General features: G+C 47.8%; 1 protein-coding gene across 3 annotated transcripts in view; it reads right to left on the reverse strand.

The window, feature by feature from the left end:
• Window positions 1–2852: 2852 nt before the first annotated feature.
• ARHGEF17 (Rho guanine nucleotide exchange factor 17) overlaps window positions 2853–23048 on the reverse strand; it is a 371957-nt gene continuing 351761 nt past the window's right edge. For 2 of the 3 annotated variants that reach the window (XM_068266632.1, XM_068266633.1), the window contains 7 exons: window positions 14307–14553; window positions 12505–12591; window positions 12308–12375; window positions 9521–9669; window positions 5495–5669; window positions 4079–4336; window positions 2853–3387 (listed from right to left, as the gene is read on the reverse strand). In XM_068266632.1, coding sequence (XP_068122733.1) covers window positions 3212–3387; window positions 4079–4336; window positions 5495–5669; window positions 9521–9669; window positions 12308–12375; window positions 12505–12591; window positions 14307–14553 — 1160 coding nt within the window. In that variant the 3' untranslated portion in view covers window positions 2853–3211. The remainder of the gene's footprint in view (window positions 3388–4078; window positions 4337–5494; window positions 5670–9520; window positions 9670–12307; window positions 12376–12504; window positions 12592–14306; window positions 14554–23048) is intronic. The other variant, XM_068266634.1, reaches the window with a different exon arrangement.

The following is a 23048-nucleotide window of genomic DNA, read 5'->3' on the forward strand; positions in this document are numbered from 1 at the left end:
CAGACTTTAAAGTCTGAAAACCACTGTGCCTGCGTTGCCGTGTCCTCACTCCCGCTGATGTCACCAGGAGCATACGGCGCAGGCCCAGTATGGTCTGTGTCTGCGCCATACACTCCTGGTGACATCAGGGGGAGCGAGGACACGGCAATGCAAACACAGTGGTTTTCAGACTTTAAAGTCTGAAATTCCAGAAGTGAACCGGAGGCGGAGCCAGAGCATCGGGGAGTGGCTGCGTGGGCACAGGATGTCTGTGGGGGACCATTAGAAGCCCCGGGTAACTTCAACTCATTTTCCCCCGACCCCCTACAGTATCCCTTTAAGCAGAAGTACTGGACATAGTATGAAATGTGTTCTGTCACAGTGATATACTGTACTGTGCTGTACTGACATTATGATCCGCAGCATCTCAGCAAGAGACTCAGGGAGCACTGGCGCCATCTTGTGTAATCTGTCAGGAACAACAAGCTAACCGCTGCAACAGTTTTACTTTTCTGAACTATAATCCAATATTTTCATCACTTGCAATGGATATATATAGGGACACACTTTATGGACTATCGCCTGAATAGGTTCTTTTTTGTACTCATGATATACTAGACGGAATTTGTTCTTAACTACCGCATTTTGCAGATTTTTTAGCGGTCTATCCGGAAATGTTAGATTTATTTATGAATTGGTATTATGAGTTTCTATGTTTTCATTGGAAAAGGGTAATCGGTGGATGCAGGGCACCCGAAAGGGAAAAGTGCACTATAAACACATTAATCAGTCCTAGAATTACCCCCATTTCAAAACACATCTCCAAATCCCCACTATGCTGTGTACACTGTGAGCCAGCTGTAGTGTCCCTGCACTCTCCTTGCTTATCCAAACCTCCACCTGCTCCATGCTAACTTCCCACTGCTACCCATTCCTGTGAGTAAGAGGTACTCAAGCATCTGTGATCTATAGTCAGGGCTGATCCGTGCTCTCTGCGCATCACTTCCTGTCTATGTCCAGGAAGCAGTAGAGGCATTCACAAGGACAAAAGGGAGATCACAGAGCAATGGTCAGATCTGGTGTTGAAGTCAGGCGTTTAGCTGAAACACAGGTACGCGGAGACATTCGAGCTGGTGTACAGTGTATACAGAATACAGACTGCTGTGGAAGGGAAGAAATTGTGCACAACAGAACTTTTATGGAAGCTATACTGGTGATGTACTTAAACAGGGGCAGGAGATCGTGAAACCGCAATTATCGGATAATCGGAGAGGATGACTGGCTGCAAACTCTGATTAGTACAAAGATCAAACAAAATTGTTGCTGAGCCCTTCAACCTGCCCAATTCAGGGGTGAAGTACAGAGCTGTCAAATAAACAGCATTTAATCCCCACCCCGAAACAGCAGCTCTGCTTAATGATAAATTGAGCCATCTCTTTAATGCTAACAGTAATGCTGCAACCACTGACATACAGAGCCAGATAATGCATTCTCTGCCTACTGTTTGATTGTTTCACTGCCTGTTTCACAGCCATATTTTCAGTGTTCATTGAGCGACTGCAAGTTGGATTCTTCATACTGTAAGTGTGACGTTGCCTGACCGATAGATAAATAAATACGGTTATGAGTACACTTATTTAAAAGGACACTTGAACTAAGAGGAATATGTCAAGGTTTACTATTGAAAATGTGAACTTCCTGGCTGTTACGCTGATCCTCTGTCTCTGATACTATGTCACACACCCACAAGGAGTTTGCAGACCGGATGTTCTGACTCCACATGCTGCTGTTCACAAGTCATATGCTATGATCTCTGACCTTCACTACACCTTCCATAGCTACTTTACTACAGAAGTGTGCCAGTGGTTATCCATCATAGTCCTGTGTGTGAGACAACAACCAGTGTTGCTTTCTCATACCTGATGCACTCAGCAGCAACCACAAAAACGGACCTACAACAACTGGTGGATGGAATTATAACAAATAAAAAGGGGGAGGAGTTATCTTGCAGTCTGTTAGACAATCCTATGACAGTTCTACACACTGGTTTATAAAAGCTGGCTATGGGTCCTATGAACCATTTAACTGGGTAAAAGAACTGGTAGTTTAGCATGTATTACATTAGGCTAACATGTCCTATTTACCATGTCCATGCAGATATGAAATAATTTTGGAAATAGTCCGTACACTTTAAAACTGAATGAAGATGGTAGCCTCTCTGTATACCTCTCAGTTCAGGTGTCCTTCCCTAGCATGGGTCTTAAATAGTTGAAATGTGTCTTGAAGATATTGCACTTAAATATCAAACTCAGAATCTGGTGAAGGTCCGTTAACATTTACGTGAATTTCCTGTTTTGGCCGGGGTTCCGCTTTAAATCCATCGGATGGCAAAGAACCATTTTTTTTTTAACTATGACACAAAATTGAGTTCCCATAAAAATTCTACTAAAGTTCATAGGCTTTGCCTAAACCTCTACTACCCCAGTCACAGAGATCAGGGACCCCACTGATTCATTTCACCACACTAAAAAAAAAAAAAAATTAATAAAACTGTAGAACACAAGTTTTCACTTGACAATAAATAAGAACATCTTAAAAAAATAATGGCCGAGGCACCGGCAACACTTAAGTTTTTTTTTTCTTTGTTGAGCCACAGAACGGCACAAAGTGAGCGGTTGGACCCCTCGGGGGCGCTGTGCCTGTTGGTTTGATGCATTGTGAGCGTGATGCCGATTTTTGGCGCGTTCATGAAATGTGTGTGTGGAAAAAGCAGTGGCCGACAGCAGTTAGAGGCGATTTCGGAATCACAGCCCACTTGCCAGTGGTTAATACCTTTGTAGACACAAACAACAACAGAACCAGATGATTGGCCATTTTGTTATCCAAAAATAAAGGTCCGATTTTTTTCCCCCCCTGGAGGCACAATATTGTACTGAAATTCACACGCCATCCTCCTTGCTAAGAGCTTTGGCAATGTACTCGTAGTTTTGACTCCTTCCGTGTGTGTACGATGTACATCTGTCCCTTCCACACATTCAACTCTTTGGACAAGCAGCTTCTCTCGGTGATCCTCATTGGCGTTGGTTCTGAACCTGCGCGGTGGCCGTGGTTGATGGATGGTGCATGGAGGTGGCAGGTAAGATGTTCAGGACGATGGGCGAGCTGGAGCTGTTATGGTCAGCAGCAACAAAGACGAAGGTCCGCAACGGGGAATAGGCATGTGGTGGGTCCTTCAGACCCTCCAGAGGAGAAGGTGGTTGGTGCTGTCGTCTCTGCCCACCGTCTCGCTGCTGTTGGTGAGCCGGAAGTCCTCATAGCCATCCCCTCCGCTGATGACGAGGAGTTTGGATTTCGACCGATGTCTGGTGGAATCCCTCTTCTCGTTATCACAGGCTTGTTCGATACCTGCTGCAAAGTGAAGGAAAAGTACTTAGCAAGCTCTCATTTGACAGTTCACCTTCAATTCTTTACAGTTTTTAAAGGCATGCCCAAACGCCTCACCACCAATTAGGATGCTCATCTATAAGAACTTATGGGAACATATGATCATTCTGATCAGCTGACAGATATGTAAACTTCTGATTTTCTGGGACCACTTCCTGCTTTGGCACGATTGTGTCCAGCAAATCAGACTGGAAAATGTAGGACTTGGTTGTGCCAACTCATGGTTCTGCTACACACAAGCATCGTTGACACCCAAACACCTTTCTGCTCTCTCCTTTCGACAGCAGTCTAAACTCCACCTCCTACAAACCACATGATAATCCCAGTAATTTGGTCCGTGACACAGGGACATGGATCCAATACTGACCCTACTACAACCACACATGCCTCTCTAGTGACTTACAAGCCATTGGCCTGACGGAACTTCAGATTACTGGAAATGCAGTTTGTGGAACTCTTTAATGTGAAAGTTTTAGGCTAACTCACCAAGGGAGATGTGGTTAAAAATGTCTTAATCCAGTACTAACATTAATACTGTATTTATTTTGTATCGTATCTACCTGCAACTGGTTTCGTAACCCCCGCCCAGTCTTACAGTTGTAATGATTGGTGGTATAGTGGGAGGAGTCACTGAAATTCAATGGGAGGTACCCACCCTGCTCTCCAGGAATTGGGAAGTACACATCAAATCCATCCGGCAGCTCCACAGAGGTAAGGAACCGTACGTGTCCAGTGTGACCCTGCGACAATCCCACTGGACTAAGGGGGACCTTCAGGGAGGTGGAGGTGGAAGAGATGGTGAGGGTGAGGACCACACCAGCGCTAGTTCCAATCCACAGGAGGTCCTTGCAAGCGAGCAAAGCCGTGATCCGTAAACATGCAGACTTGTGCTGGCGGATGATGGCATCAGATCCTGCAGACACAAAACATAAGTAAGAATCAGAACAGACACTGAGTTCCAATATCCTGTCTATCCTCTGTATAGGTTGTGTTGCAGAGTACATTTTTTGTCGAGCTGTTACTTACAGAGAACCCAAGGTGAACCTCAATGCATACTTACCTAAGGAGAGGGATCCTACAGACACTTCCCACATCGTCCTCCACCACTGCACTGGATGGTCCTGCACATCACAACTGTGCTACACCCATGCAAGCATGCCTGTGCAGTAACACAGAGGCTTAGTACAGCTGCACTCGAGCTTGAAGAGGAGTGTGATGTTGAGTGTGGAATCCGATAAGAGCTTGTTGGAGTACTTTGGGGGGGATCCAGAGGCTTCCCTCTCTTTAGGTAAGTATTTCACTTTTGAACTGAGGTTCATCTCAGATACATTTTAAAGGAAAGTGGGGACAAAAAGTTGAGATTTACCAGTACTTATCTGGGGCATCTTCCAGCCCCCTGTAGTCCTTCAGGTCACTTGGTGTCCTCCCATTCCATTGTGCAGCTGTCAAACCATGTGATGTTCTGGCCGCCTCCTCGATAATGCTCCTGTAGCCGGCAGCATCCTGCACATCGTTTCGACAGACGAGCATGTGAGGCTACTACTCCGCAGGGAGGCGGGGTTTCAGCTGACAGTGCATGATAGGATACTGTTCTGCAGGGAGGCGGGGCTTTAGCTGACAGTGCATGATAGGCTACTATTCTGCAGGGAGGTGGGGCTTTAGCTGACAGTGCATGATAGGCTACTACTCTGCAGGGAGGTGGGGCTTCAGCTGACAGTGCTTGATAGGCTACTACTCTGCAGGGAGGTGGGGCTTCAGCTGACAGTGCTTGATTGGGCACTGCCCTGCAGGGAGGTGGGGCTTCAGCTGACAGTGCTTGATAGGCTACTACTCTGCAGGGAGGTGGGGCTTCAGCTGACAGTGCATTATAGGCTATTACTCCACAGGGAGGCGGGGCTTCAGCTGACAGTGCAGTTGAAAAGTCCTCCTTCCAACCAAAGAGGAAGTGTTAGAAACAAGAATGGAAGTAAGCAGGCATCTGGAGGTCACAGGGGAGGAGGTAGGAATCTGAAAATAGATGATGCAGGTATTTTACTTGCAGTGACACATTTTGATCTCTAGATGGCCTTACCTGCTAACATCTTGTGTACAGGCGGTGCAATATCCACCTCCGCCAGCTGCTCGAATGTAGTGGCGTGATAGAGGCGCACTTGAGCGCTGCCCTGCAGGGCGATCCACATCCCCTGGTTGGAGCTGACCATACACGTCACACAGCGGTTCTGATCCTGCCCAATCTGGAATGTGTGCTGTGAGAAGAATAGTGACAAATGTAAGTACACGGTACAGTTTTCCAAACTGATTTATGTTTACACAGATTTAGCATTTCTTTTTCCTGTTTGGGGCACATTGGTTGTAGCAGCAAGATGATGTCATCAGATGGTGACACAGAGGTGCCGATCAGCTCATTCACCCGTGGCAGACTAGGGATGGTCAATGATGCAAAGGATTTTGAGTTGAAGCAACATTATGCAGATTTTGTATGCACATTTTTGCAGCTTGAAAATGAACCAATCAAATCCTGCTGAGGTAAAATTTGATTGGTCCATGTTCAAGCTGCCTAATCCTGCATTAACTCAAAATCTCATTGACCATCCCTATGAGGGACACCAAATGTAAATGCCGTTTTTGTGCCGAAACTTTCTCCCTACAAGGATGAGGTAGGAATGGTGGTACTTTCCTACCTTCCTCGTGTCCCTCACGCTGTTACTGAATGTGTTCTTCCTAGGTACGCTGCTCTAGGTTCTCTGAGGCCCCCGGCACTTTAGCAGGCTCTTGTGTGGACACCTCTGTGTGGCCGTCCACCACTCAGGTGTACTGAGCATGTCCGTTATGCAGGAGATTGACATCACATGGCAATCTCCTGCACGCAGGAAGAGAAGACATAGGTCTCAATTCACTAAGATCATGCTGGAGATAATAAGGCACGAGTAAACTTGCCACTGAACAGGAAGAGAGTTATCTTATCTCTTCATTCCTTAAGTTACCTCCTCTGTAGTTATTTTCACACACAGTTAAATTTATAGCCTGTCTTTAACCTTAGAATTCTGGAGTTATTTTAAGGATTGAAGAGTTAACTTAAAGACAGAAGAGATAACTTTAAGTTTGCCTGAGGTAAAATGTTTCCTGAATACTACATGCCTTATCACCATGGTGAGAACACTAGAAATGTTATTAAAGACAGGAGATAAGCTTAGTGAATTGAGGCCATTGGCCTCAATTCACTAAGATCATGCTGGAGATAATAAGGCAAGAGAAAACTTACCTCACACAGTGAGAGTTATCTTATCTCTTCATTCCTTACGTTACCTCCTCTGTAGTTAATTTACCTCCTCTGTAGTTAATTTACCTCCTCTGTAGTTATTTTCACATGCAGTTAATTAACAGCCTGTCTTTAACTCTGGAGTTATTTTAAGGATTGGAGAGTTAACTTAAAGACAGAAGAGTTAACTTTAGGTTTGCCTGAGGTAAAATGTTTCCCGAATACTACATGCCTTATCACCATGGTAACAACTCTAGAAGAGTTATTAAAGACAGGAGATAAGCTTAGTGAATTGAGGCCATTGCCTTTAACTCTGGAGTTATTTTAAGGATTGAAGAGTTAACTTAAAGACAGAAGAGTTAACTTTAGGTTTGCCTGAGGTAAAATGTTTCCTGAATACTACATGCCTTGTCACCATGGTGATAACTCTAAAAACGTTAATAAAGACAGGAGATCAGCTTAGTGAATTGAGGCCAACTGCGTTGATATCCAGTAGTGATTTGTGATAAGCAAGATTGCAAGAAAATATCTGGTGAGCAGGGGGAAGAAAGGTCATCTCCCTCTATCTTTGGTGGAAATTTCCTCACCCAGTGTGTTATACACAAGGGTGTACTGTTGAGGTTATACTCACCATGATAGTGTCCCTCTTGCCGTTTTCTTGTCTTTAAAGGTGACACAGCGCGACTACCGAGGTTAAATAGCTTTAAGCAATGCCAGCAATGACACTGAGCCACAGGTTAACCCCTACCAGTGATGCTTAGCCTAGGCTGGTCAGCTATGTGGAATTGTCCTCCCAGAACATTCCAAGAGACCGGTAAGATTTTGCACTGACTTCAGAACTCTCAGAAACAAACATTCTGCAGAGATCACCTGCCAGCAGTGTTGCCACCAGTGATGTATTTGAGAATGCAAATCAGGGAGAGAAAAGATTTTACACAGGGCAAATACTGACTAAATCATTTGTAAATAAATATTGTAAGAAAAATAAGCAGTGTTATTCATTACATTATTTTCACTGCAGTTCCTTTCTTGGGTAGAGAGTTGGCGGTTCTCAGATTGACAAGTGTTGGGGGGAGGGATATTGTTGCTGCACACTGTGACTTTCAGGCTTGTTAGCATGTCGGTGGGCATTACGTCATCCAAGGAGTATAGGGGAAGAAGGGGAAAGCATTTGTGCTCTGTGGCCAAGCTAGAAAATACAGCTCAGTGATGCCACAAGGGCAGCCAGGCATGACAGTTATACAGAAAGCCCACTGCATGTGCGATGACAGTTAGTGTTGCTCAGTGACTTGCCATGCCGGACATGCGCACTGTGATTTGCCTTGATCATCACTTGCGCACTGATGTAGATTGCAATTTCAGAGGGGGAGGGGTTTAAAAGATAGGGTTTGGAGAGGGGGAAGTTAGACAGGGCTGGAGATTAGTATTAGGCATCAGAAAGGGGTATAGGTTAGCGTTAGCCATTGGAATCGAGGAGGCTAATGTTAGACAGAGGACGGAAATGGGTCCATACCTTAGTAGAGAAGTCCCCCTTCACCTTGCAGTTTCAGCACCAGGAGTCGGAACCCCCTGAACCTTTTTGACAAGAGCTTGACGAAGAGTGTGCGTAGCTGTGCTCCCATTCATGGATGAGAGCAGCCGCACTGCACAGGACACCTTGTGCTTGCACAGTAGTACGAAACCGGTCGGGCTTGGCTTTTTCCGCTGAGTGTCCCCCTGCTACTGCGCAAGTGCGAGCAGTCCTACGCCTGTGCAGTGCGGCCGCTCTCATTCACATAGAGGAGTGCGGCCACAAAGTTTCAGAGGGCCCCAGAAAGAAGCGGTTGTATGGAAGAGGATGTAGGGGGAACTGGTGAGATAAGTATCTGATTTTTCTCCAATTTAAACTCTCAGGATTGCTTTAAGCATCCGAAAGGAGCAGGTAAGTGTTAGGCATTCGAGTGGGGAAGGTGGGTGTTTGGTCAGAAGAGATTACATTTTGCTCGTTGGAAGGGCGGAGCATGTTGGCAACGTGGGGCAGAAAAACTTGTCATTGTACAGGAAGATTGCTGGTGTTGTGTCTGATTACGCTGCCTGTGGATTTGCGCTGCCCCGCATGCGCAGTAGGAGACTGTGCGGCCACATTTCCTATAGAATGATGCAGCTGGTGGTAAAATACTAAATATCTCCGCTCCCACACATCATACACTCCCCAAATTTTCAGGGTAGGGAGGGGACCCCCCGAACGACCTATATGCCAAATTGCAGCCCCTGAGACCTGCTGGTTCCCGAGATAGATTTCTGAACCAGCGGGGCGCGGGGGCTGCAATTTGGCATAGAGGTCATTCGGGGGGGTCCCCTCCCTACCCTGAAAATTTGGGGAGTGTATGATGTGTGGGAGCGGAGATATTTAGTATTTTACCACCAGCAGTATCATTAACTTCACACTGAGCATGCGCGCTACTCAGTGTGGAGGGGAGCTTCCGGGCAGTGCAATCAGACATTACACCGGCTGTGAGTTTTCTGACACTCTCAAAGGAAGCTCTAACAATCACCTCCCTCGGCCTGTGACATCACATCCTTTAGAGAGGCTACTGTCTGAGCTTTGAAAGAGAGTGGGCAGACTGGGGCACACTCCAGCACACTTCCTGTTGTGTGCTCTGCAGGGTGCAGTACAGTCTCCCAACACTTCAATAAAAATATCTTGCACTCACAAGGAAGGAGGACCATTGAAAGGCATCTTAAAAAAAATATGTAAAATTGAATTTATGTGGCGTTCCACTGAAGTTTGGCCCACTGCATGGCCCTCAAGTATAAAGCGGTAAATGTGGTCCCCGTAGGATTCAGAGATGACCTCACCTCCTGCAGCAGGGATGATGTGTTGAAGATGGTGACCTTGTTCTGACATCCACACCACAGCTTTCCAGACATGGACACCATTTTAGTGACCGGGCTGCCGGGAGACCCAAGAGAGATAGTTTTGGAGTTCTGAGGGTCCCAAAAACTTCCTAGAAGACAGAGATGGTAGCAGAGGTTACCGGAGACCCCGGTATAGCGTACAGAGGGATATAAGTATATAAGAATAGAATATTATATAAAATAATAGAATATATTCCACAGAAGTAAAATGCAAACTGAAGAACGAACCAAACAGGCAGCACAGAATAATGATGCGTATAAACATGAGAATCACTGCCCCAATGCAAAAAACATTTGTGTGTTTTTTGGGGATACTAACTAGTGTTTCCCATATTGGACTATGATAAGTGCAACACAGTAAAAATGGCTGCAGCTAGCTGGCGCTGTTGCCAGATAAAATCCGTCACAGCATTAAAGAGAACCCGAGGTGGTGTTTAAAGAATGTTATCTGCATACAGAGGCTGGATCTGCCTATACAGCCCAGCCTCTGTTGCTATTCCAAACCCCCCTAAGGTCCCCCTGCACTCTGCAATCCCTCATAAATTACAGCCGTGCTGTGAGGCTGTGTTTACATCTGTAGTGTCAGTCTCAGCTGCTCCCCCGCCTCCTGCATAGCTCCGGTCCCTGCCCCCATACCTTCCCTCCAATCAGCAGGGAGGGAAGGGATGCAGGCGGGGACTGGAGTTCTGCAGGAGGCGGGGAGAGCAGCAGACTGACACTATAGAGATAAACACAGCCAGCTCTGACAAGCTGTTTGTCAGCAGCGTGGCTGTGATTTATGAGGGATTGCAGGGGGACCTTAGGGGGGTTTGGGATAGCAACAGAGGCTGGGCTGTATAGGCAGATCCAGCCTCTGTATGCAGATAATATTCTTCAAACCCACCTCGGGTTCTCTTTAACATCTTCAGATCAAAGGTGGCCATATGTTTATAGATTTCCACCAGATTCGATCATCACAGATTCCTGTCAGATAAATCTGACAGGAATCTATGTGATGTGTATCACACACTAGGAACACATTTTCAATAGATTTCAGAATTAAATCTATTAAAAATCTATAGAAATTGCAGCGTTGTACTGTTCAATCCAGTGTGACACTATGGGCCATCAATCTGCGGCCACTCTTGACCCCCCGCCCATCGACCTAAGGTTTTCCATCCGGACCGATCAAACTGTTCTACCGGTTTTAGCAGGAAGCCGATCTATTAGTCATTGAATCAGGCTGCCTGATTTCTAAGCCGATTTGATTGAGCCGTATATTTAGGCTGTGTACACATGTTGAGATTTCCCGTTCGATTGTCGGGATCGAACGGATCGATTCGATTATTTCAAACATGCTCGATTGGATTTTGATTGGTTTCTTTATGTTAAGTATGCAAAATCGACGGCAAGAACGATCGAAATCCGATTGAGCATGTTTGAAATAATCGAATCGATCCGCGAATCGAGCGGGAAATCTCATCGTGTGTACCCAGCATAACTGGATAAATCAATGAGTATATGGCAACCCTAAGGCTGGGTGCACACTTGTCAGTGCGTGAAAGGTCGCGTTTTCTGCCTTGTGCTTTTTTGCATTTACGTGCGTTTTAATGCATTTGCATAAACAAAATGCATATTCGTTTTTCTGTTGCGTTTTATGCAAATCACTAGGAAGACAACAGGAAGCGGAAATACATCATTTTTTAAAAAAGAACACGCATGTAAAAACGCATTACATTGCATCACCATTGAATTTCATTATGTGCGTTTTTGAAAAATATGCAACAAAACCAGCGTTTTTAAAAACGCAAATTACAAAACGCATACCCATGCGGTTTTATATGTGGCCCATTGAGTAACATACGCATAAACGCTGCATTTTACGCAACGCTAGAGTTTAGGCCTAAGGATTAGAGTGTGAGCTCCTCTGTAGACAGTCAGTGACATGACTATGTATTCTGTAAAGCGCTGCAGAAGATGTCAGTGCTATATAAATACATAATAATAATATGGTAGGACATTAGACTAGGACTATGACAGGATTAGATTGTGAGCTCCTCTGTAGACAGTCAGTGACATGACTATGTATTCTGTAAAGCGCTGCAGAAGATGTCAGTGCTATATAAATACATAATAATAATATGGTAGGGCATTAGACTAGGACTATGGTAGGATTAGATTGTGAGCTCCTCTGGGGACAGCCAGTGACATGACTATGTACTCTATACAGTGCTGCAGAAGATGTCAGTGCTATATAAATACATAATAATAATATGGTAGGGCATTAGACTATCACTATGGCAGGATTAGAGTGTGAGCTCCTCTGAGGACAGTCAGTGACATGGATGGCTATGTACTCTGTAAAGTGCTGCAGAAGATGTCACTGCTATATAAATACATAATAATAATAATAATAATATGGCAGGACATTAGAGTATGACTGGTAGGGATTATATTGTGAGCCCCTCTGAGCATATTCAGTGACATGACTATGTACTCTGTAAAGTGTTGTGGAAAATGTCAGTGCTAAATAAATACATAATAATAATATGGTAGGGCATTGGACTATGACTATGGTAGGATTAGATTGCGAGCTCCTCTGAGGACAGTCAGAGACATGATTATGTACTCTGTAAAGTGCTGCAAAAGATGTCAGTGCTATATAAATACATAATTATATGGTAGGACATTAGACTATGACCATGGTAGGGATTAGATTGTGAGCTCTTTTGAGGACAGAATTCTCACCTGCTTCTCTCTGGTAAACAATGAGATCTCCATTTGCCAGCGACACAAACACCTGATTGTCCAGGTACCTGAGAGGGGAGAAGACACATAGAGGTAAGGAGAGTTCTGGTAATATTTCCTGTACAATAGAATGCGCTGTCTCAGGGGTAATGGGATTGGCTGGTGCTGACACACCGCCCAGTATTGGGTACACTTACAGTATACACATGACAGAGGCGTTGTGCTGCATCTTCATACTGTTCTTGCGGTTTCGGATGTTGTCAGACGACTGATAAACATGGATGCTGCAACACACAAAGAGGTATTCACGCTTAAAGCTCAGCTCTAAAGGTGGCCACTAACGATCCAATTTCTAGCGAAAAATAGCTTGAGCGATCAGATCATTCTGATCGGAAGTGAAATCGTTTGGTACACCATGAACGAACCAATCTTTGCTTCCTATCTATCAGAAGACAGGCGGCACCTTTAATGTCTTATTGATTTTGGATCAGCTTAAACGCACACATTTTATTAGGGGTTCCCAGTTCCTGGGCACCGTATGTAAGTCTTTGTTTTTATCTTGTTTTTTACGGTCTATACCGATTGTTTTTACAATAAACGGTTTACATTTAGGGCTTGTTTCACAAAAGAGTGCTAACTGTTAGCACGGCCATTTTCGCGTTTGCGCACAATCGCGAATTTTCACGCATGTTATCGTTTTCGTGCGCAAACGTGAATTTCCGTGCAAAAACAATAACGATTTTACGCAAAAAAAAATCGCAGTGGCGTGCGAAAACGTTTAATTGCGCGCGCAAATGCGAAAATTCGCCTGAAAATGCCCATGCTAACAGTTAGCACTCTTTTGTGAATCAAGCCCTTAGAGTTGCTGTTTTTTGTTGTATTTATATATTGGCCTTCCTGGATACCATACCATATATCGGAGTGAAGGAGTGGTGGAAGTTTGGATCCATATCTGCTCGAGGTTCGTTTCTCCTACTCTTTTTGAGTGATGGTTGGCCACGAGACCATGTGAGGTTGGAATATCACCGTGGGGAAGTTTTACTTGACTGTATTTATTCCTCTTCGATCTGTGCTGACTTCTTAACCACTTGAGGACCACAGTGTGAAACCCCCCTAAAGACCAGGCTGTGTTTTGCATAATTGGCCACTGCAGCTTTAAGGCCAAGCTGCAGGGTCGCACAGCACACTAGTGATCCCCCCTCCCCCCTTTTCTCCCCACCAACAGAGCTGTCTGTTGGTGGGGTTTGATCGCCCCCCCCCCCCCGTGTTTATTTTTTTAAATCAACATTTATATTAACTTTTTCTTAATAAAAATTACTTTTTTTTTGTAGCCCTGCTTCCTCCCCCCGCCAGCCAATCAGCGTGATCCGCTGTCATAGGCTTCAGCGTATCACAGCCGATCACTCTCCAGCCTCAGGACTGTCACACGGCTGTCCCCAGTACAGCGCTGTGCATGTAAATAGACGGCGGTTTTGCCGTCTTTACAGACTGAAGGCGGGGCGGAGCTCCGTCCCCCAAGCAGGAGATGCGCGCGCAGCCTGTGCGCGATCTCCTGCAAAACAGAGCCCCAGGACTTGACGCCAATCGGAGTTAGGCGGTCCTGTGGCTGCCGCCGCGGCCACGCCCATCGGCGTTAGCCGGTTGCCAAGAAGTTAATATCTATCAGAACCGACAAGAAAATCCAAATTTTGGCTTCACAAAAATCCAATCAGCGGACTATTTTTATAATCGTTGGTAATGATTATGCCCATCAAAGGAGACTATTTACAAGCAATCTGATCAGAATTTCTGCTGGCTCAAACGATTTTCTGCTAGAAATTGGACCATTAGTGGCCACCTTAACAGTCATTTTAGGAGGTATAACAGTCCTTTATAAACATAAGGTTTAGGGATTGATTAAACAAAAATATATATGACAACAAACTGCCTTTTAACCCTTTGCTCACAAGGTCCACCCTTGTGCACCTATGAAGAGTATCAATATTTTGGTATGTCTCACCAGCCATCCTCTGTCCCCAGCCACATAGAGCTCTGGTAAGCCTCGGGGTCGATGCTCAGGAGGTCCTCCAGGCTGCCCCGAGTGAAGGACCCTCTGCTGGACCTCCTCACTGCCGGCCCATCAGTGGGACTCTCTCTGTCCCGGTTCTGGTTGAAGTTGGCAGGAATCGGTAGGAAGCCGGACTCCTGCTCCTCCTCAGAGCTGGTGGTCTCTGCCGTGGTGTCTTTTGCGCTCGGCATTTCTTCATCTGATCATAAGTGGGAGATGCACCAATTCAGAGCAAAAAGAAAAAGAAAACCTATTTAACACCGCTGTCACTCTTTATCACAGAGCTCTTTAAAAACGGACCCTAACTCTAGCACAGCACACAATGAAAAGCCTTTATTCCACATATAAGTGCTGAAGAAATTCACTGCTCTGTGTACCGTGTTTGTTTAGCCAGATCACAGGAGAGCGGAAAACAGGTTTAGCGGGCACCCAAATTTCCCGCTATAGCCAAAATTAGTATGAATGTCTGTATTAAAGTGGTTAAATTGAATCTGTAAACCCCCCCAAACAGCCACTGGGGGGTAATTACCTCAGGAGGAGGAAGCCTCTGGATCCTAATGAGGCTTCCCCATCTTCTTCACCCCCCGGGAAATAAGCCGACAAGCTTGGCACAGTTGCGGGTACAATATTTACCTACCGTACTCCCGCGCAGGCGTAGTAGCTGCTTTCCGATGAGCTCCGGCAGAAAAAGCCGAGCTTGATCGGGTTCACTTTACTGCGCAGGTGTGAGCTGCCTGGCAGTAGAGCGGACCCGATGGGGCTGGGCTATTTCTGTTGGAAACCTGCTTCTGCACCTGCGCAGGAGCGCGGAAGGTCAACATGTCCATGGCTGCTGTTCGGGGCTGCCAGCGCTGGATCCCGGAGGGTGAAGAAAACGGGGGATCCAGAGGCGTCTCCCTCTTTTTTTCTAAGCACTGTGTTAGCAATGTCTATGGAACTTTGCCTACATCCATCATTTAACGATCTTATTAGCTGTAGGTTGTTTCAGTTGCAGTCATCTGGCGTCATTCACGTCAAATCCTTTAAGATCTTTTGGATTTGTTTGTGGAACAATTGTTTATTGGTTGCCTCACACAATTCTATCTTGTGGTGTGTAAAGCAGAGTCCACCACACTTACACCCACTAGGGCGCAGGTATCAAACTCCTGGTCCGCGGGCCGAATACATCCCTCCGTGCCATTTTATGTGGTTCTCGAGAGCTTCAAATGTGCATCATTGTAATCAGTAAAGGAACACTACACTGTTTTCCATCCAGAGGATGATAGCGTTTTTGGTTGAAACATTGTCAGTAGAGTTGGGCCGAACGGTTCGCCTGCGAACGGTTCCATGCGAACTTCAGTGGTTCGCGTTCGCGTCCCGCAGGGGAACCTTTGCGGAAGTTCGGTTCGCCCCATAATGCACATGGAGGGTCAACTTTGACCCTCTACATCACAGTCAGCAGGCCCAGTGTAGCCAATTAGGCTACACTAGCCCCTGGAGCCCCACCCCCCCTTATATAAAAGGCAGGCAGCGGCGGCCATTACGGTCACTCGTGTGCTGCCTGCGTTAGTGAGAGTAGGGCGAGCTGCTGCAGACTGTCTCTCAGGGAAAGATTAGTTAGGCTTAACTTGTTCCTGTCTGGCTGCATACCTGTTCTGTGAACCCACCACTGCATACCTGTGCTGTGAACCCACCACTGCATACCTGTGCTGTGAACCCACCACTGCATACCTGTGCTGTGAACCCACCACTGCATACCTGTGCTGTGAACCCACCACTGCATACCTGTGCTGTGAACCCACCACTGCATACCTGTTCAGTGAACCCACCACTGCATACCTGTGCTGTGAACCCACCACTGCATACCTGTTCAGTGAACCTGCCACTGCATACCTGTTCTGTTCAGTGGACCCGCCACTGTATACCTGTTCATTGAACCCACCACTGCATACCTGTGCTGTGAACCCACCACTGCATACCTGTTCTGTGAACCCACCACTGCATACCTGTGCTGTGAACCCACCACTGCATACCTGTTCAGTGAACCTGCCACTGCATACCTGTTCTGTTCAGTGGACCCGCCACTGTATACCTGTTCATTGAACCCACCACTGCATACCTGTGCTGTGAACCCACCACTGCATACCTGTTCTGTGAACCCACCACTGCATACCTGTGCTGTGAACCCACCACTGCATACCTGTTCAGTGAACATGCCACTGCATACCTGTTCTGTTCAGTGGACCCGCCACTGTATACCTGTTCATTGAACCCACCACTGCATACCTGTGCTGTGAACCCACCACTGCATACCTGTTCTGTGAACCCACCACTGCATACCTGTTCAGTGAACCCGCCACTGCATACCTGTTCTGTTCAGTGGACCCGCCACTGTATACCTGTTCAGTGAACCCGCCACTGCATACCTGTTCTGTTCAGTGGACCCGCCACTGTATACCTGTTCAGTGAACCCGCCACTGCATACCTGTTGTGTTCAGTGAATCTGCCACTGCATACCTGTTCTGTGAACCCGCCACTGTATACCTGTTCTGTTTAGTGAACCCGCCACTGCATACCTGTTCTGTTCAGTGGACCCGCCACTGTATACCTGTTCAGTGAACCCGCCACTGCATACCTGTTGTGTTCAGTGAACCTGCCACTGCATACCTGTTTTGTGAACCCGCCACTGTATACCTGTTCTGTTTAGTGAACCCGCCACTGCATACCTGTTCTGTTCAGTGGACCCGCCACTGTATACCTGTTCAGTGAACCTGCCACTGCATACCTGTTGTGTTCAGTGAACCTGCCACTGCATACCTGTTCTGTGAACCCGCCACTGTATACCTGTTCTGTTTAGTGAACCCGCCACTGTATACCTGTTCTGTTTAGTGAACCCGCCACTGCATACCTGTTCTGTTCAGTGGACCCGCCACTGTATACCTGTTCAGTGAACCCGCCACTGCATACCTGTTCTGTTCAGTGGACCCGCCACTGTATACCTGTTCAGTGAACCCGCCACTGCATACCTGTTGTGTTCAGTGAACCTGCCACTGCATACCTGTTCTGTGAACCCGCCACTGTATACCTGTTCTGTTTAGTGAACCCGCCACTGCATACCTGTTCTGTTCAGTGGACCCGCCACTGTATACCTGTTCAGTGAACCCGCCACTGCATACCTGTTGTGTTCAGTGAACCTGCCACTGCATACCTGTTCTGTGAACCCGCCACTGTATACCTGTTCTGTTTAGTGAACCCGCCACTGCATACCTGTTCTGTTCAGTGGACCTGCCACTGTATACCTGTTCAGTGAACCCGCCACTGCATACCTGTTGTGTTCAGTGAACCTGCCACTGCATACCTGTTCTGTGAACCCGCCACTGTATACCTGTTCTGTTTAGTGAACCCGCCACTGCATACCTGTTTTGTTCAGTGGACCCGCCACTGTATACCTGTTCAGTGAACCCGCCACTGCATACCTGTTGTGTTCAGTGAACCTGCCACTGCATACCTGTTCTGTGAACCCGCCACTGTATACCTGTTCTGTTTAGTGAACCCGCCACTGCATACCTGTTCTGTTCAGTGGACCCGCCATTGTATACCTGTTCAGTGAACCCGCCACTGCATACCTGTTGTGTTCAGTGAACCTGCCACTGCATACCTGTTCTGTGAACCCGCCACTGTATACCTGTTCTGTTTAGTGAACCCGCCACTGCATACCTGTTCTGTTCAGTGGACCCGCCACTGTATACCTGTTCAGTGAACCCGCCACTGCATACCTGTTGTGTTCAGTGAACCCGCCACTGCATACCTGTTCTGTGAACCCGCCACTGTATACCTGTTCTGTTTAGTGAACCCGCCACTGCATACCTGTTCTGTTCAGTGGACCCGCCACTGTATACCTGTTCAGTGAACCCGCCACTGCATACCTGTTGTGTTCAGTGAACCTGCCACTGCATACCTGTTCTGTGAACCCGCCACTGTATACCTGTTCTGTTTAGTGAACCCGCCACTGCATACCTGTTCTGTTCAGTGGACCCGCCACTGTATACCTGTTCAGTGAACCCGCCACTGCATACCTGTTGTGTTCAGTGAACCTGCCACTGCATACCTGTTCTGTGAACCCGCCACTGTATACCTGTTCTGTTTAGTGAACCCGCCACTGTATACCTGTTCTGTTTAGTGAACCCGCCACTGCATACCTGTTCTGTTCAGTGGACCCGCCACTGTATACCTGTTCAGTGAACCCGCCACTGCATACCTGTTGTGTTCAGTGAACCTGCCACTGCATACCTGTTCTGTGAACCCGCCACTGTATACCTGTTCTGTTCAGTGGACCCGCCACTGTATACCTGTTCTGTTCAGTGAACCCGCCACTGTATACCTGTTCTGTTTAGTGAACCCGCCACTATATACCTGTTCTGTTTAGTGAACCCGCCACTGTATACCTGTTGTGTTCAGTGAACCTGCCACTGCATACCTGTTCTGTGAACCCGCCACTGTATACCTGTTCTGTTCAGTGAACCCACCGCATCAGTGCGCATACCTGTGCAGTTAAGTGAACCCACCTACCTACGTGAGTGCACGCAGTGTGATATACCACTCCGTGCATACCCGATATGGACAAAACAGGTAGAGGAAGAGGTAGTGCCAGAGCCAGAGGAAGGCCACCCGGCAGGTCTGCGCGAGGTCGTGTAAATGTAATTTCGTGTGGACCTGGCCCACAGTACAGTGCTCGGAAGAAGGCACGTCCCATCACCTCCCAAGATTGTCAGGACGTGGTTGAGTATTTAGCGACACAGAACACCTCATCTTGCTCAGCCACCAGCGCTACTACTAGCACCACTTCCGCTGCATTTGACACTTCGCAAGAATTATTTAGTGGTGAAATCACTGATGCACAGCCATTGTTGTTACAGCCAGATGAATTTTCACCAGCTCATATGTCTGAGTTACGCGGCAACACTATGGATGTAACGTGTCAGGAGGATGAAGGACCTACTGATGGTGCAAGTTTGGATTTGTCTGAGGCAAGCGAAGCTGGGCAGGATGACTACAATGATGACGGTAATAGGGATCCTCTGTATGTTCCCAATAGAGGAGATGAAGAGGGGGACAGTTCAGATGGGGAGTCAGAGAGTAGTAGGAGGAGAGAAGTTGCTGAAAGAAGCTGGGGCAGCTCTTCGTCAGAAACAGCTGGTGGCAGAGTCCGGCACCATGTATCGCCACCTATGTACAGCCAGCCAACTTGCCCTTCAGCATCAGCTGCTGAGGTCCCCATAGTGCCCACATCCCAGGGTGGCTCAGCGGTGTGGAAATTTTTTAATGTGTGTGCCTCAGATCGGACCAAAGCCATCTGTTCGCTCTGCCAACAAAAATTGAGCCGTGGAAAGGCCAACACTCACGTAGGGACAAGTGCTTTACGAAGGCACCTGGAGAAAAGGCACAAACAGCAATGGGATGGCCACCTGAGCAAAAGCAGCAGCAGCACACAAAAGCAAAGCCACCCTCCTTCTCCTCTTCCTCCTCCATCAGGTGCATTATCTGCTTCTGCCGCTTTCTCCCTTCCACCTTCACAGGCACCCTCCTCCACTCCGCCTCTGCCCTTGAGCGGTTCCCGCTCCTCTGCCCACAGCAGCAGTCAGGTGTCCGTGAAGGAAATGTTTGAGAGGAAGAAGCCAATTTCGGCCAGTCACCCCCTTGCCCGGCGTCTGACAGCTGGCGTGGCGGAACTGTTAGCTCGGCAGCTGTTACCATACCGGCTGGTGGACTCTGAGGCCTTCCGTAAATTTGTGGCCATCGGAACACCGCAGTGGAAGATTCCAGGCCGCACTTATTTTTCGAGAAAGGCCATACCCCAACTGCACCGTGAAGTTGAGAGGCAAGTGGTGTCATCTCTTGCGAAGAGCGTTGGGTCAAGGGTACACCTGACCACGGATGCCTGGTCTGCCAAGCACGGGCAGGGCCGCTACATTACCTACACAGCCCATTGGGTGAACCTGGTGGTGAACGATGGCAAGCAGGGCGCAGCGGACCAAATTATGACACCTCCACGGCTTGCAGGCAGGCCTCCTGCCACCTCCTCTCCTCCTGCTACATGCTCTTCGCTGTCCTCCTCCTCCTTGGCTGAGTGGCAGTTCTCCTCTCCAGCTACACAGCCCCAGCTCCGCAGGGCCTATGCTGCATGCCAGGTAAGACGGTGTCACGCCATCTTAGACATGTCTTGTCTCAAAGCGGAGAGTCACACTGGAGCAGCTCTCCTGGCTGCTCTTAAGAAACAGGTGGATGAGTGGCTGACCCCGCACCACCTGGAGATAGGCAACGTGGTGTGCGACAACGGCAGCAATCTGCTTGCCGCTTTGCATATGGGGAAGCTGACACACATACCCTGCATGGCACATGTCATGAATCTAGTGGTTCAAAGATTTGTGGCAAAGTACCCTGGCTTAGCGAATGTCCTGAAGCAGGCCAGGAAGTTCTGTGGGCATTTGAGGCGGTCTTACACAGCCATGGCACGCTTTGCGGAAATTCAGCGCAAAAACAACATGCCGGTGAGACGCCTCATTTGCGAAAGCCCGACTCGCTGGAACTCGACCCTGCTCATGTTCTCCCGCCTGCTAGAACAGAAGAAAGCCGTGACCCACTACCTCTACAACTACAGTAGAATGAAACAGTCTAGGAAGATGGGGATGTTCTGGCCCGACAACTGGACACTGATGAAAAATGCATGCAGGCTCATGCGGCCGTTTGAGGAGGTGACCAACCTGGTGAGCCGCAGTGAGGGCACCATCAGCGACTTAATTCCCTACGCTTACTTCTTGGAGCGTGCTGTGCGTAGAGTGGCGGATGAAGCTGTGAATGAGCGTGACCAGGAACCGTTACGGCAGGAACAGGCATGGGACCAATTTTCATCAGACCCAGCTGTTTCCTCAACCCCTGCGGCAGCACAGAGGGGGGAGGAGGAGGAAGAAGAGAAGTCGTGTGCAGAAGACGAGTCAGACTAAGAGGATGATGAGCAAGGTGTTTCTTTGGGGGAGGAGGAGGAGGAGGAGGGGACAGCGGCAGGAGAACAACCTCAGCAGGCATCGCAAGGGGCTTGTGCTGCTCAACCTTCCCGTGGTATTGTTCGCGGCTGGGGGGAGGAGGTTGACTTACCTGACGTCACTGAGGAAGAGCAAGAGGAGATGGAGGGTACTGGATCCGACTTTGTGCAGATGTCGTCTTTTATGCTGTCCTGCCTGTTGAGGGACCCCCGTATAAAAAACCTCAAGGGGAATGACCTGTACTGGGTGGCCACACTACTAGACCCTCGGTACAGGCACAAAGTGGCGGACCTGTTACCAACTCACCGGAAGGTGGAAAGGATGCAGCACATGCAGAACCAGCTGTCAACTATGCTTTACAATGCCTTTAAGGGTGATGTGACGGCACAACGCCAGCAAGGTACCACTGCCACTAATCCTCCTCCCGTGTCCACGCAGTCAAAGACAGGACGCTCCAGCGATCTCATGGTGATGTCGGACATGCGGACGTTCTTTAGTCCAACGCCTCGCCGTAGCCCTTCCGGATCCACCCTCCACCAACGCCTGGAACGGCAGGTAGCCGACTACCTGGCCTTAAAGAGAATCTGTATTGTTAAAATCGCACAAAAGTAAACATACCAGTGCGTTAGGGGACATCTCCTATTACCCTCTGACACAATTTCGCCGCTCCTCGCCGCATTAAAAGTGGTTAAAAACAGTTTTTAAAAGTTTGTTTATAAACAAACAAAATGGCCACCAAAACAGGAAGTAGGTTGATGTACAGTATGTCCACACATAGAAAATACATCCATACACAAGCAGGCTGTATACAGCCTTCCTTTTGAATCTCAAGAGATCATTTGTGTGTTTCTTTCCCCCTGCAGCTATCTTCCACTGAAGTGTCAGGCTGTTTCTTCCTGCAAAGTGCCGACAGCTCTGCCTGTTTGTAATTCCTCAGTATGTGAAAGCCCAGCCAGCTCAGAGGAGGATTTATCCAGCTTGTAAAAGATAGGAGAGAAGAGAGAAGCTGCCCTAATCTAAATAATACACAGGCAGTGTGCAGAGAGGGGCCTGAAGGGGGGAAATGCATCACAGAACCACAACACTGAAGCACTTGGCAGCCTTCCAGACACAGGCTGACAAGTCTGACAAGAGAGAGATAAGTTGATTTATTACAGAGATGGTGATAGTAGAACGTGCTGCAGTAAGCCAGAACATATTAGAATAGCTTTTGGAACTTGTAGGATGATAAAAAACAGGATGCAATTTTTTTGTTCCGGAGTCTCTTTAAGTGTGGATGTAGACACTGCTGTGAACAGCGATGAGGAACCCTTGAACTACTGGGTGCGCAGGCTTGACCTGTGGCCAGAGCTGTCCCAATTTGCCATCCAACTTCTCTCCTGCCCTGCTGCAAGCGTCCTGTCAGAAAGGACCTTCAGCGCAGCTGGAGGCATTGTCACAGAGAAGAGAAGTCGCCTAAGTCACAAAAGTGTTAAGTACCTCACCTTTATCAAAATGAATGAGGCATGGATCCCGGAGGGCTGGTGCCCGCCCCAAGACTAAGTCAGTCCCCGCACACACAGCATCTCTGCCTGCACGCCGTGTGACTGGCTGCCTGGCCTGCCCCAAGAAGACTAAGTCGCTCCCAGTCCCTCCACACAGCATGTCTGCCTGCAGGCCGCTTGACTACCTTCTC

The sequence above is a fragment of the Hyperolius riggenbachi genome, chromosome 2, assembly GCF_040937935.1.
Source record: "Hyperolius riggenbachi isolate aHypRig1 chromosome 2, aHypRig1.pri, whole genome shotgun sequence".
NCBI classification, from domain to species: Eukaryota; Metazoa; Chordata; class Amphibia; order Anura; family Hyperoliidae; genus Hyperolius; species Hyperolius riggenbachi.